This window comes from Hipposideros armiger, unplaced genomic scaffold (genome assembly GCF_001890085.2).
Source record: "Hipposideros armiger isolate ML-2016 unplaced genomic scaffold, ASM189008v1 scaffold_129, whole genome shotgun sequence".
Taxonomy (NCBI): domain Eukaryota; kingdom Metazoa; phylum Chordata; class Mammalia; order Chiroptera; family Hipposideridae; genus Hipposideros; species Hipposideros armiger.
The window spans coordinates 3014590-3030255 of NW_017731479.1; the positions used below are offsets into that span (position 1 = coordinate 3014590).

The window sequence follows — 15666 nt, forward strand, 5'->3', positions numbered from 1 at the left end:
GTCCCGCCCTGGGCCGAGAGCCACAGACCAATGGAAAATGGTGACTGACGAGTGGCGCGGCTGGTGGTAGGTGGAGTCACCCCGGCACCTGGACTGGAGCCTGGTGGGGTCAACCCCGACAACCGCCTGGCGCATGGCTGTGTGGGGCCTGGGAGGCCGCCTTGGCTTTCGCGGTGGCCTCGGCGCCGGCAAGCTACTTCGTCCCCGTTTCCAGAGCCGCGGGCCCCCGGGCGTGGAAGACGGGGACGGGTGAGTGCCCGGCTGGGAGGGTAACTCGGACACCTGCCGTGAATTGTGGTGTCGTCGCCATAGTTACGTCACACCGCTGGTTAGGTCACCACGGCACCCGCCAGGTGATATCCTCTCTTAGTCCTGACGTCACCATGGCAACGTGGGCACCGTGGGAGCCAGAGACCAACATTTCATGGCACAAGTCGGCACGAAGCTCAGCTGTCATCCACCAGGGCAGGGTATATCCCATGTGGGCCGAAAGGGCAGGCTTACCTGGCCTCACAGTGGTGGGGAGGGGGGCCAATTCAGATTTTGACCTAGCTCCAAAGCAGTTTATACTTTCAGACACAGAGATACACCATATGATCTAAAGATGGTTGTCGTCATATACCTTGACACTTGCACCCCGTTCCCAGACCTCAGAACCTGTAAAGTACCATGAATTAATAATGGAGTCATATATTTCACAGATCCAGCAATTCAACATTTGAATAACTTTGTAATGCCACACTTTCATGTTGAAGTCTGTATTAAAGATGTTGCTGTTTGAAAATGCCAATTCTCGAGCCTTGTTTTGGCAATTCTTTATTTCTGAGTATACTTGAAGTTTCATAGAATGGAAGTAGCCCAGGTTTCTTTTACTCCAAGAGGCCCTGACTTGGTGGAGTAGAGGGTAAGAGCTTGCGTAAGGCAGAAGCAACAGTTTGGGTAGGTTAGAAGCAACGGTTTGGGGTCTGGAGTAAGATGGTCTTGGGCCTGAATCCCACCCCTACCTCTTCCTCCCTGGGTGACCTAGGAAGGTGAGCCTCATCCTGTGAACAGCAGTCTCCTCAACAGTAAAATGAAAGTCACAGATAGTGTCAACCCTTGGGGCTGTGGGAAGATTCCAGGGATAAATTCAGGACATAATGCCGGTAATCCACTTAGCACAGTGCAGGGACTGTGCAAAGTGATCAATGAATTCTTTCAGTGAATATTTACTGAGCTTCTGCGTTGAGCAGTGCACTCCATCAGCTACTCAGCAGACATGGATGTAGGCAAGACACAGAGCTTACCCACAAAAGGCTTAAAATTAGGAGGGATGGAGGGGAAAGATGTCAATAAGAGATTTAGGCCGAGGTGGGTAAGTGTTGCCTCTGAGACTGTGAGCAGCGAGCTAGGACCCATGGAAAGAGGTGCCCCACTGTGTAAGCCATCCCCACTCACCACCTCTTGATGTATGTTTTCTCATTAGGCCACAACCTCCCTCGAAGACACCCAAGATCCCCAAGATTTACACCAAAACAGGAGACAAAGGTAGGGTGAGGACCGGTGAAAAATGCAAAGAGAGACGTGGCGGACTCCATTTTCAAGTTCTTCCAAATTTTTTACAGCCGTTAAAAAGTATGTGGCAGATCTCAGTGTACATCACCAAAATGTGATGTGAGATGAAAGATGCCCAAAATATAGTAAGTAATATAAGCAAGTTGCAGAACACCCAAATACCTGGAATCATTGGGATAAAAGTGTGTGTATATGTGTGTATATATATGCATGTTCAGGTATACATAGAAAAGTCTGAAAGTTACACCTTGGACTGTTACCTGGGAGAAAGATTGAGTTGTGGGAGAAAGGAATGGACAGAAGGGTTTTCATTGTTTATTGTACATACTAATATTATGTTTTTTGAATGCACATATATTTGAGAATATAAAAAATACCAGAACATAATATGGTCCAGAAAGACATAAGATGCAAAAGAATATATCAGTATGATACCGTTTTCTAAAGTTTAAAATGTACAGATCACTAGTATATTCATATATTGATTTTTGGATATACGAGTACAGCAGGTCCTCAAATATGTTTTCTTCAACATTATTTCATTACAATGTTGATGAGATGCAGTAGGAACGTAGCTCTTGTTTATATCAATCTGTCTGTGATAAAATTGGTTTTGTTCATTTTGCTTAAAGCTGCAGGTTTTACGAACCTATCAGCGATGTTAAGAGAGGACTTACTGTATGCTTATATAGTAGAAGTATAAAAACATGCATAGGATGTACTTAATGCCACTTAACTATACACTTAAAAACGGTTAAACATGGTAAATTTTATGTTACGTATATGTTACCACAATAAAACGAAAAGAAAATACGTGCAGGTACGGCAAACAGAAGGTGGTGTTGATACCTTCCAGCCAAAGCACTCCACGGTCAACCTAGTCAGATAAAGTTGGGTCAGTTAGCTCATTATACTTAGGGAGATGGCACGCCATGGGAACTGTGGGACAGCTCAACAAGAGGATGCTGGGAAGGACTCACAGGATTGGGCTTGTAAGTGATTTGAGGAGAGTTCAAGGAGGTGGGGCTCTGCCTGGATTGGTTGATGTCAGAAGCAGGGATAATTCTGTAATTGGGTGTCTTAATCATTCTAATCTAGAAGGGGAGAGGGACAGATTAGGGCTAAAGGTACACAGTGCATCTGGTGTAATTGATAAAGAAGCAGCAGTCACTCACATTCGCCAGGAAAGGGGGACGTTTGGTCATTTTTATAGTGTGGAGAGTGTTCTGTGCTCAGACGTGATTAGGAGAGGTTCCATTTTGGTCTTGATCTGTCACAGTCACAGTGTGGCCTGTCTGATGGTGTTCTGTGAAAGCGTTTGCATTGGACAGGGAAGCACCACAGCCCCCGGGGGAGTCCCAGGCCAGCACCTGGCAGCACCAAGGTCTGTCTGACAGCGCCAGGCCAGCTCCTGGCTGTCAGGAGCAGGTTTTCTCTATATCGGTGGTTGGGGAAGAAAGATGGAAAATGTGACCGAGGTAGTGATACAGAGCACTTTGATTTTATGTGAAATATAATGTATACATAATATGTACATGTGTTTCTTTAGCAGGATAGTTAGTACATGATTTTTTTTTTTAAAGAAATTTTATTGGGGAACAGTGTGTTTTTCCAGGACCCATTAGCTCCAAGTCAAGTAGTTGTTTCAATCTAGTTGTGGAGGGTGCAGCTCAGCTCCAAGTCCAGTTGCTGTTTTCAACCTAGTTGCGGGGATAGAGTCGGGGGGCGGGTGCAGCCCACCATCCCATGCGGGAATTGAACCGGCAACCTTGTTCAGAGCTCGTGCTCTAACCAACTGAGCCGCCCAGTACATGATTTTTAAAGTTTAAAATAAAAGCATATCAAGAAAGAAGTGAGGATAGTAGTTACCCTTGAAGGGTAACAACTGAAAGGGAGTGCATGGGGCTTCTAGGGTGCTGGTCTCTTGGGTGCTGATTGCAGAGGTATTATTCGGTTAGTAGCAATTCAACTTGTACACTTATCCAAACATTTTTGTATATATATGTTATACTTCAAATGGAACATTTTCTGCAAAAGTGCATATCAGGAAAAAAAAATCTTAATTTGAGTGGCTAAACATTTTTTCACAGGGTTTTCTAGCACCTTCACTGGGGAAAGGAGACCCAAAGATGACCAAGTGTTTGAAGCCGTGGGAACTACAGATGAATTAAGTTCAGCCATTGGGTAAGGGTGATGGGATGGGCCTTGAGGTTGAGTTTGCATTGGGCATCAGTACACGTAATTCATGTGAAGCTCTCGAGAATGCTCGCTAGTCCTGGAGGCTGCCAACCCTTGGCGAACCTGCCTTGGCCTGGAAGCACCAGGGCTCCTGGTCAGCCCCCAGGCTGCCAGACTGCAGACACCTTTCCTTTCTGGCATCATGTGCTCCTTTCATCAGGTGTTATCCCTTGTGTGAGCCTTGGCTTTAAATAAGCACATACACAGCCAGAGTTTAGGAGGTGGACTCAGGGAATTAGTCAGGACCGGCCAGGCCATGCTGTGGTAACAGACAACCCCCAAATCCCATGGCTTCCAACACCCAAGATGTATGTCGTGCTCTTCAAGCCTATCGCCGGTTGGGTGTGTTTCTTTTCTGTATGATATCATTCTGGGTCCCGGGTTGGCAGGACAGCCTCTGACTGGAACAACAGCAGTAAGTGTAATAGAGGGAAACAAGATCATACCAAAGCTCATGCTGGCTCTTAAAGCTTCCATGAAGTGACATCATATCTGCTCACATTTCATTGGCCAGAGCTAGTCATGTGGACACACCAGAAAGATTGCGGTGGGAGGGGCAGCAAATATTTGAAAACAGTCATCCAGTCCTCAAAGCTCAGCCAACTATTGACAGTGTGAGCGGCAGTTAGCTCAAGTGCCGGTTCAGAAGCTCTGATGAGGCCATGTAGGTAAAGGTTATGGGAATCAGACAGACCTGGCTTCCAATTCTCTACCACTGCTGACTGGCTGTGTGACTTCAGGCAAATTACCTGACCTCTCTGAGCTTCAGTTTCCTGTTCTGTCAGGTGATCATAGTAATAGTATCCATCTCATTAGGTTCTTGTTAGGATTAAAGGAGACAATTCCATGTTTCAACCTTAAGACAGCATCTAGCACAAGTAATAATAATGCCAGCTATTATTATTATTAAAACTTACCCGTTCATGGCTTCCATTTTTCAAGGATGGGCCTAAGTGAGATCTTCAGGACAGATCATGGGAGGTGTAGATAGCCCTCCAGCAGAGTAGAGAAGGTAGACCCCTTGGTGTGTGGGAAGGTGGGGGGCGCAATGGGGCTGGGGGGGGGTGTGTGCCCGGCAGACAGACACAAGATGAAGTGGGCAGAGGGGAGGGAAAGGCAAGTTCTAGCATCAGCTGCCTAAAATTAGCAAATCAACAAGCCATCATCTCTCAGCTGATGTGGGGCAGGACATTGGTGAAACCTCAATTGTGGATTCTTCCTTTGTCAGAAGATCCAACATCTCTGTGTGCCAGGTACTGATAAGCAGATTCTCAGCCCTGCCTTCACGGAGCCCACCGTCCCGGGGGGCAGGGGCGGGGTGCAGACAGACACTAAAGGGGCACCTACAAGTGGCGGGAGCTGGGTTGGGGCAGGCACCAAGGAGGGGCCTCCCACTAGCCGGCATCATGGGAACATCCTTCGTGGACAGATATCTTTAGCACGTGCTACGCTCCAGGCCTGAGGGACAGACTGTGTGTGTCCCAGCCTGCGTAGTCCTTCCTTGCATTCAGAGGGGAAGACCAACACTAGACAGCTAATTATACATTTGTTTATTTAGTTCTCATTGTAAGATGGGCTAGGAGGATGTGCTGGTGGTTCTTCACCTGCCCTTTCAAAGCCATTCTCCACCCTCTCTTTGCCTGGGTGCCTGGGATGCTGGCCTTTATTACCTGGCAACTGTTTCACCCTGATTCCCTTGTCCTCTGGCTCTCTGGTGGGTCCAGCCAGCGGGCACCAGCAGGAGATGGGACAGTGGGTGGAGAGAGGTGCGGGTGTTATTTATCGCCCGTTCCCCAGCTGTGTGTGGCTCTGATGGTAGCTGGGCTCTCCACCTACTCTCTCCCACCTGCATGGTCCTGGTGATGGCCCCACCGAGAATCCGGCTCTCTCCAGGGTAGCGCCTTTGACCCTCCCTGGCCTCTGCAGGCTCTTGCTTTTGCTGACCTTTGCCATCCATTGTCAGTTTCTATAACTTCCCATACTCTGTTAATAGTCCCTTTGTGAAGCTCTCCTCTGGGAACCCTTCAAAAGCACCACTATGTGTTCCCACCAGGACCCTGATGGTACAGAAGGAGAGTGCAGAGCTCTGAGGGAGGCCATGGCCAGGGTCCTGACCTGCATCGGGGGCACTTTGCTTTCCCTGCCCCTCCCCACCTTACCAGGAAACCCCTACTCAGCCTTTCAGGTCCCAAGCCCAGCATCACTTCCTCCAGGAAGCCCTCCGTGAACCCTTGCCAAGACCAGGTATCCCAGGAATCTAGCCCTTTCCTTTAGAGCACTGACCTCAGTTTGCAACTCTACCTTCAGTCACATAATATTCAATTCAGGTCTTGCTGAACAGAGCCTGTGTCACCTCTGCTGACCGCCGAATCACCTGGGCCTAGCCAGAGCGGACACTGAAAAAGGAATCATTGACTGGATGAGTCTTGAGTCTAAGAGAAAGCATTTTGAGAAACAAATACCCTTAACCAAATGGAAGGTTATGATGTTCTTGTCAGCAAGAAAAATAACACGGTGGCTGTTATAGCCAAATTATCTAAATGGCCTATCACCTGAGCATCTATTTCCTTACAGCAAGACAGGGCCTGGGGAACGTTATATTAGAGGCAAATTCTTTTTCCTTTTTTCTCATAGGTTTGCTATGGAATTAATCACGGAGAAGGGCCACCCGTTTGCTGAAGAGCTTGAGAAAGTGAGTAATGTCGTCTCACGCCAAGCTGGGATTTTTTTATCCCTGTGGCCTGGTGGCCGTAACTGGCTTTGCCATCTGACTGTTGCTTCCTCTCTGTGTCACCTGGGACCCATCACTCTTCCTCTGTGAGCCTCAGTTTCTCCATCTATATAATGGGGACATAGAGAGAGAGAATCCTCCCTCACAGGCGAGTGGTGTGGATTGAACTAAGACACAGAAATGTAAAGTGCAGTGGTCTCAACCCGGGACTGCTCTGCCCCCCAGGAGACATTTGGCAATGTCTGGAGACATTGTTGACTATCACAACTGGAGGTGGAGGTGCCACTGGCATCTAGTGGGTAGAGGCCAGGGATGCCACTAAACATCCTACAGTGCCCAGAACAGCCCCCACCATAAAGAATGACCTGTTCCAAAATGTCAGTAGCACCGAGGTTGAGAAACTTGAAGCCTGGCTGCAGTAAGCCCTCAGCCAGGGAATTTATCATTATTAGTATGACTGTTTTGCTCCTTAAGAAGCACTGGAGGCTCTGACCCCGAGAGGGCTTCAGAAATGGAGACAGGGACTTCCCACCAAGAACACACAGGATGTGCCCAAAGTTTCAGTCCACATGTGCACCAGAGTCTTTAGGAACTGCTCCCTGGAGGGTTGACCCTCAGCCCACCTCAGTCTTCCAGGCCAGGCTGGAGCCTACTTGGGCTCCTGGGGGCAGATGGAGGGCAGTGGAAGAATGAGAGGCCTTAATTGCTGGAACATTCTGGGAATGAGGCACCTCCTGTGTGACGGAGGGTGGCTTTCAGCCTCGTAATGGGAAACTGACTGTTCACATCCAGTGGGCATCTCTGTCTGCCGTGCTCATCTGAGTGGGGTTTGCAGAGGGAGAGCTGGGACAGTGAGCACCCCCTGTGCTTTAGGCCCCCGTCCTTTGGGTCACAGCTTTAACATCACCACTGCCAGGGGCCTTCCCTGGCCACGCCCACCTCCAGCTGGGCTGGGTGCCTCTCCCAGGTTTCCACAGCTCCTGTGCTCGCCCCTCAAATATCAGGCATCCCCCGGAGTGTCAAACCGCCCAGTCCCCTGCCTTTCTCCCCACCTGCCCGGGGCACCCTGAGGTTGCAGACTGTGATTTGTTCATATGAGGGGTCCAGTCTGGTCCCCAGGGTCTGCTCATTGGGTCTGTGGGAGAATGCCAGGCAGCCTATTTGCCGCTCTCCTCACATCTCCCCATTTGATCCCCGCAGGAGCCCAGCAAGGGCGACTTGCCCGAGGCCCCACAGTCAGGGATTAGCGAACCTGGGACCTGATTCCCAAACCAGGGCCAACTCTCTGCAGCATTACCTGGGCTGATCGCCACAGTGGCCAACCAGTGGGCAGTATCGTTACCCCCCTTCCACCAGAAGCCACAGGCACCAGGCAGCCATTGAGTCACCCAGGGTCTGCTGGTCGGTGGCCCAGGGAGGGTCTAGTCCCCTGCTGGGTGGGGAGCCTCTCTCTCCTCTGCTGTGTCTTCCTCCTGGCACATGTCACAGTGGTCATCTCATCACAAGTCAGAGACCTCCCCTTTCTCCACAACTCACCATCCAGCTCCAGTGGCCTCGGCCAGGCACAAAGTCAGAGGTGGTGTTTGTGGGTCTCATCAGCACAGGAGCCCATCGGTCATTTGTCATTCAGCAGAGCTCAGCCGGCCACCCCTGTTCTAAGCAAACCCCTTTGCTCCTGCCCCTCAGAGCAGAGTCCTCACCTCGCCGTGCTTCCCGCCCCGGCACACTCCACACAGCCCAGTCGACCATGTTCTCACAGACCCTGGCCTTTATAACTGAGAAAGCATGGTCACATGTGGTCTCTTGGCCCCAAGGTTACAGGTTAGAAACCAAAGCTCTCCGTTTAGAGAAAAGAAAAAAAACAAAAACCTCTCCGGGCCCAGGCACCTGGGAGACCAGAGTCGGGATAGAAGATTCTTCTTGGCCATCCCTGGGCTCTTGACACTCATTTTCTGTGTAACCCAGCTGTCCCCAAGGGGACCAGGTCCCCTCTCAACAGGGCTGGTGTCCAACGTGCTGAAGGTTCAGACAGTTTGCTAATTAGCCTTTAAATGCCAGCTAATTAAAGGTTCTGACAGTCCCCAACAGGCCAGCTCCGCACATCCTGCGTGTCAGGTGGCGCCTGTGCACGTGGGCCCGCGTTATCCCTGCGTGACCTGACGTGAATAGACCTTCATTCCTGCCTCTGTTACTTCCCCAGATCCAGTGCTCGCTGCAGGACGTCGGCTCTGCCCTGGCAACACCACGCTCCTCCGCCAGGGAGGCTCATTTAAGTAACTCTGAACCGGCTGTGTGTGTTGAGGGCCCTGTGGGGGCTGGGCCCAAGGCGGGGTTGGGGGGTAGGGGGACTCTCCTGAGTGTCACCCACAACCCCTGTCAGCCGGGCTGTAGACCCTGAGAGGAAAGGAACCTTTTGAGACAGTGGAAGTGATTTGGAGGGGACCAGGCAGGAGGGACATGGGGGCGGTTTCTGGTGCTCTGGACGGTGACGGGCCTCATGGTGTGTCCTTGACTCCTCAGGACACACCACATTCGAGGTGGGGCCCATCCTGCAGCTGGAGCAGTGGATCGACAAGTACTCCAGCCAGCTCCCCCCTCTCACGGCTTTCATTCTGCCTGTAGGTACCAGGCGGCCTCCACCTGGGGGGCGGCTGCAGGCCACGGGTCTTAACAAAAACACACGGGTATTGAATCATTCCCCCCTCTTTAATTTTTAATAGCGAACAGAAGCTCCCCTCTAGACCCTTAGCGGTCCTTCCCCAGCTCTGCTCATTCTGGGTGGGGGTGCCCAGTGGGTGCCCCCCAGCAGGGCCCCCCGTGGAGGCAGAACACCGCCCACTGAGGGGCAGCTCCTCTGTATCCATCTGTCCCTTTGAGGAGCTCCCCTTCTGCAGTGGGCACGCCCGCCCACCCCTTTGCTCCAGCCAACGCCCGCGTTCTCCTTTCAGTCGGGAGGCAAGAGCAGCTCTGCACTGCATTTCTGTCGGGCTGTGTGTCGCCGAGCTGAGAGACGGTAAGGAGCCCAGGGGAGATGGAGTGGGAGCCTGGTCAGAGCGGGAGGCAGACCGGTGGGGTCAGCTGCATGCCGTCCAGCCACCTGGTGACAGACCTCCTCCCAGCACCTTCACCGTGCCAGGTGGCCACCAGGCCAGACCAAGTCCCTGTCCTCAGAGCACTGCATTGTGGAGGGGAGACAGCAACCTGTGACCAGACCAATGACAGATGCTGTAACTGCACATCAAGATCGGAGCTTGTAGAGAAATAAGCAGTTATGGATGAGAGGGGAGGAAGTCCTAGTGGGTTTAGTTGGTTATTTATGATTATAACAGTCACATGGTATGAAATTCCAAAGGGTATTCAGTGAGAATTGTGCCCCAGCTCCCCCATTTCTGGGGTTTAATTTAAACGAGGCGGTCTGAGCTGAGCAGAAATGACCAAAGAGCCCACACCCTGATAGGGGCTGTGAGGGAGGGTGTGGGGCGCCAGGGTGACCCAGCCTGGGCGCAGGGAGGGTCTCCCGACATCCCTTGGGAGCCAAGAGTTGAAGGATTGGGGGAAAGGGGATGGAACAGAGTGTCCAGGGTGAGGGGACAGCAAGGGCAGAGGCAGCAGTCTGCACTGAAAGGCCAAGTGTCAGGATCCAGGGCAAGAGGCAGAGGGCGCGAAGAGGCCAGCGGCCGAGCCGAGGGCAGACTGGGCAGGGCCTCTCATGAGCCCAGAGGGCTCTGCCTTTATCCTCAGAGCAGCTGGAAGCCATGATGTGTTTTAGGTCATGGGGTGACATGAAAGGATCCTGCTGGCTGTTGGGTAGAGAAGGACCCAGAGGGACCCACATGAGTGTGGGGCCCAAGTGGAAGTGGTCAGTAGATCAGCCACTTGTTGTTCCCCCCTCACCTCCCGACTCAGAATCTGGAAGAGAAGGGACCCCAAAAGCTACTGACAGCCTTTTCAAGGAAACTTTGAAAGAATAATTGCAAAATCTCCATTTACACCTCCCATAAACCAGGCTGCCACCCAACTTTACAGAGAAATGGAAATAAAGCCCTACTTTGATGTAACAGGAAGGGCTGTGCTGGGCACTTTATAGTCATTATTTCATTGATTCCTCATAATGACTCTGAGAGGGAGGTGGCAGCCCCCACTTTACAGGACTCAGGAAATCGGGGCTCAGAGAGGTGACATTGTGGCCAGGATCACCCGAGTGGTTCATGGTTTGGAGCCCGGGTCTGTCCAGTTCAAACCCAAGTTCTGTCCATGACCCCACATCCTAAAGGCTTCATCCTTCATGAAAGGCTCTTGGACCCAAGTGGTTCCTAAAGGGATCCTGGGTAACAGAAAGAGCTTTGGCTTCAAAAGAAAAAAAAAAGTCATTTGTACAAAGCCGTCCACTTCAGCCATGCTCATAACAACAAAAAATCGGAGACAAGGGGGCCGGCCAAGTGGCTCAGTTGGTTAAGAGCTCGCTCAAGAGTGCAAGCTCTGAGCAACAGGGTTGCCAGTTCAATTCACGGCCCGAGCTGAGCTGCCGCTGAGCTGCCAACAGGTGGCAGGATGGCTCAGCTAAAAAAAAAAAAAAATCGGAGATAACCCAAAGGCTGAGCAGAGGGTGGGTCCTCAGTCTACCAGACAGGGAGGTGGAGGTGTACATGTGGGACACCACCAGGTAAAAAAGCCCGTTGGGCAGGGGATACACCTCCAGAGCCTCAGTTTTGGGGCGAGTGTCTCCTGGCAAGGGTTTTGCAGCAGAGATGATGTGCGCAAAGGGCTTAGCAAGGGCCTGCCCCACCGTCGGTGTCCAGCAGACCGCAGGCCACAGTCTAGAATGTCCCCATAGACTGGCACGAACAGCAGGTCAGGCTGTAGCGGCCAGACATGCTGGCTTGGGACAGCGCCCTGGGTCCTGCAGTGTGTTGACCCTGTAATTTAGTGATGCTGTGTGTCCTGTCTTTCCAGTGTGGTACCTCTTGTCCAAATGGGTGAGACGGATGCCAACGTGGCCAAGTTCTTAAACAGGTACTTAGATGGGATTTGGAGTGTCTCCTCTGAAAAGCGAGACGCATTGTGGAAAGCGACAACAATGAAATGGGCTTCACTCATCTCTTCGCAGAGGGCCTGCGGTGTGCCAGGCACTGTGCTGGGCACGGGGGTGCAGCTGAGAACAAGGCAGGGATCGTCCCTGTCCCATGGGAGGTGAAGATCTTGCTGGGAGAGGCCTCTATAAAAACCAGCCAAGAGAAACAAAGGGATAGTGCAGCAGCAAGGGGCCCACTTTGAGGCTGGGTAACCAGGGAGGCCATGGGAAGTATCATGGTGGTGACTGACCAGGGAGCCCAGGCAGGAGTCAGACCCTCTCCCAGCCAATCCCCCTCCCTGAGAGGCCCCTGGGCAGTGTGAGCTGAGAGGAGACAGCCAGGCAAAGCAAGCTCAGGTCCATCTGGGCCCAGGCCGCTGGCACAGGACCTGGTGAGCTGATGGCCCAGGGCGGGCCCCTGCAGCCCCATCACTCAGCCTCCAAGGCCACAGCTGGCCCAAGGCCTGCTCCACCGGTTCTGCTCCAGCCTTGGCTTCTGCAGTTCCAGTATGGGCAGGGGCAGGCCAAGAGCTGGGGGATCCCTGCAAGCTGTCCTGGGTGTCCAGAAAGTGACCTCACATCCAGGATCTGGCCCCTTACTGTGGTCACTCCTCCCACAGGGACATGGGCTGGGCTTTGAGGGGTCCTGAGCAGCCCCTTTCCTCCTGGGAGGCGAGTGGGCCTGACGGGGCGTGAGGCACGTTCCATCATCACAGCACCAGCCCCTGGGGCGAGCCCTGACTGTCCTGTAAGTGTTGTGAGGGCCCAGTCAGTTCATTCCCTCAGCAAGGAAGGTGTCACTGAGTGGATAAGAGACAAACACGGGCCGCATGGCATTAGGAGGAGGGGGACCTGATCCCAGGGGCAGCAGGGGTGGGGAAGGTTCTGGCAGGACCCGGCATGGAGCTGGCCTCGGGGGGTGGGGCAGGGAGAGATGGAGGACGTGGTGGTCAGTGCTCAGCACGGAAACAAGACGTGCAGGAAGCAGCGGTGGAGAGCTTCGTGAACTCCCTGCAAGCACCTTAAGGGCCGGCTTGGCGTCTCCTCTTGTATTTCTTCTGCCCCAACTCCTGCCCAGAGGCCCCGTCCCTGGGGGTTCAAAGAAAGAAGGGAGAGAGGGATGAAGGTCTAGCAGGCCAGTGCTTCTCAGCCGGGACACCTGGCAATGTCTGGAGACGTGTTTGGTTGGCACAGCTGGGTGGGGGTGTTACTGGCATCGAGTGGGTAGAGATCAGGGATGCCGCCCAACGTCCCACAGTCCACAGGACAGTCCCTGTCCCCCACCACGAAGAATGAGCCCGGCTGTCAGTAGTGCCGAGGCTGAGAACCCCACTCTAGGCCTGGGCACAGGTTAGACCTGCAGAATCCCAGGCCTGGCGCCCCCACCCCCACCCTCCACTCCCCCGCCCCAAGTCAGAATCTGCACATCACTGGGCTCCCCAGGTGACTCATTTGCTTGCTCCAATTTGGGAGTCACCAGTCCTGGTCACTGGAAGGTACAGAAACTAGCCCAGGGTGCGGCCCAAAGTCGCCAGCCCTGTGAGGTGACGTGGGGGTAGCAGCCTTATCCTTGAGGAACTGCCCCAGCTCTGGCGCCACCGTTGGGCACTTGGCTCTCACAGAAGCTGGCTCCGAGTGCCATCCATCAAGCCCAAGTTGACCGAGCACCCGCTGTCCTGCCTCATGCTCCTGGGGGCGCGTGATTTATATTTCCTCCTTGAAGGCTAATATGGGAAGGACCCGGTTAGCATTGATTGCTCATCTCCGATTATCCCGTCTGTTTCTCTCTGCCCCTCCAGACTCAGCGACTATCTCTTTACATTAGCCAGATATGCGGCCATGAAGGAGGGGAATCAAGAAAAAATATACAAGAAAAATGACCCGTCAGCCAGAACCTGAGGCACTTGAAAATAATGGTAAGAGGGAGCTTTGTAGACCCCTCGGTGGTGACAGTGACAACAGTGAAAAGAAGTTTGCCCTTTGTGTCCTGATTCCTGAAGATCTCACCGAGAGGGGTGGGAAACTGGTCTTTTGTCCAGACTCGCTGCCTTTCAGACCCCCTGCCACTTCCCTCAAGCAGCTGTGGCTGCTGGAGAATTCTACACCCCCACCCCAGCTTCCCAGGCTCTCCTTGGTTTTAGAGAAAGTGGGAATGAATTCAATATTGCAGAAAAGAAAGGTAAAGCGAGTGATGCAATGAGAAGGAGCCACACAGAACAAAGAAAAAAAGTGGGAAAGGCTTGAACCAAGTGTGTGTGTGTGTGTGTGTGTGTGTGTGTGTGAGAGAGAGAGAGAGAGAGAGAGAGAGAGAGAGAGAGAGGGAGGGAGAGGGAGAGGGAGAAGAGAGAAGAGAGAGCCCTTCTGCTGCCAACTCAGCTTGTTCAAGGATTCGGAGTGGTACCAGAGGCACTTGGAAATGTAATTGTGATTTACCTGTGCCAAAGGGGCTTTAAATGTCACATTTATAAAGGGGAAGGCAGACAGGATTTGGAAGTTTAGTCACCTCTGAGCCACCCATCACAACCTAAATGTGGGGGACAGACAGCTGCAGATTGACAGGCAAAGCCTCGGAAACACCTGTGTAGGAGTGTGCTTGGCGGGGGCACAGCCTGGAAAACTCTCTCTCACGGGATCCTTCCTCCATCCGGGGCTGGCGGCCCTGGTACGAGAAACACCACCGCCTGAAGGAGGGTATGTCCTGCCCAGGCAGATAGTGGCGTGGGGCTGAGGTGGTGCGTATTCAGCTCAAGACAGTAAGATCTGTTCCCAACGAGGCCGCCACAGACAAGACTTATTTCCCTGATGTTGCACTTGGCTGGTTTATGCCTCCGAGATCCATGCCATGGCTGTATTTTATTTTACTTGTCACCACTGCTCCCTCCTGCTATGAAACAACACTGCCAGTGCCAGCTGTGTCCTTGGGCAGGGGGATATTTATGAAGGGCGAGGAGGCAGCCTGGGAACCTGAAGATCCCATGCTGCTAATTGCAGGAAATGCCTTCAGAAGGGCAGGCTCTTGCCCACTGTCTGCTGAAATGCCTGGTGCACTCCATTCAGCAATCATTTACTTACCGAGTGCCTGCTTAGCAGGAGGCACCAGTGCGGCTCGGGACGGCTGGTCACTCCTGTCCTTGCCAGCACATCTGCCAACATGAAATCCATCAGTCAGGTACATATTTTTGCTTTCACGCGCCTCACCTCGCCTGCTAATTTTGCTGGAAGAACAGGTACATTTCATCCCTTCTGAGTCCTTTTGTTCCCAGCAGGCTGCAGTGGCCCTCTTAAGCCTCAGGCAGAGAGGCAGTGGTGTAAGCGACCATGAGTGAAAGTGCCTCCCCGTGGGCCCAGTGGTTAGCACCAAGCCTGGTTGCATAGCAGGTGCTCAGTATTGGTGAACAGAGCTGAAAACGGTGAAAGCACCAGCGTTTCAGGAGACACTGACGGTGGTGGTGAGCTGCCCCACCATGCAGGCACTCAGGCTGGGCCGGGAGGAGTTTGTTCCCAGAGCTTGCAGCGAACGGCTCCATGCACTCAGTTCTGCCCCTCCTCAAAGTCTTTCAGGAAGGAGCAGGATGTGTGTAGTCAAACAACTCCTAGATCTGCTGAAACAGACCCCCACCAAGGACAAGAGAAGCTCTTTGTGTAAATAGTGTCCTAAAGTGACACTCTTTGAAACAAGGCAATTCTGTCGCCAAACCCCGTCCGCACCAACCCTTGCTGGGAGGGGCTGTTGCAGGCCAGAGGTTCCCTGGGTTCCCAGGCCTGCCCTCTGCATCTGCCCTTTCCCAGTAAGCATACCCCGAGAGACGGCCCAAGTGCAGGGCAGACTTAGCATCCCTGGAGGTGTGTCCTGTGTCACCAACCTGGCAGAAACAGGAATTCTGCTTTGGGGCCCCAGAGGATGGTTCAGTTTGAAACGTTTGCTCTTCTGCAGTGCCTTACAAAGCCGTATGGGAGCCTAAGGCAAAAGGCGAAACGTGCACCCCATGTAAACTTATCCAGATACCCTCCCATGTCTTGAAGCCAGTCGGAGAAGTGAACGAAAACTCCACAATCAAAGCACGTGACTGTG

The 15666-nt window shown here is 52.7% G+C and overlaps 1 protein-coding gene across 2 annotated transcripts; it reads left to right on the forward strand.

Annotated features, from left to right (window-relative positions):
* The first annotated feature begins 56 nt into the window (after window positions 1–56).
* MMAB (metabolism of cobalamin associated B) lies at window positions 57–15660 on the forward strand. 2 transcript variants are annotated; one of them, XM_019649053.1, is made up of 10 exons: window positions 58–249; window positions 1466–1527; window positions 3645–3738; window positions 6427–6484; window positions 8724–8796; window positions 9044–9141; window positions 9472–9536; window positions 11477–11536; window positions 13394–13510; window positions 15529–15660. In XM_019649053.1, exons 1-9 carry the CDS (start codon window positions 134–136, stop codon window positions 13491–13493), a joined length of 726 nt encoding a protein of 241 aa, XP_019504598.1. In that variant the 5' UTR covers window positions 58–133; the 3' UTR covers window positions 13494–13510; window positions 15529–15660. The 2 variants fall into 2 exon arrangements, with proteins under 2 accessions (XP_019504599.1, XP_019504598.1); XM_019649054.1 differs by lacking the exons at window positions 13394–13510; window positions 15529–15660 and adding an exon at window positions 12215–12381 and having other exon boundaries at window positions 57–249.
* Window positions 15661–15666: the final 6 nt, after the last annotated feature.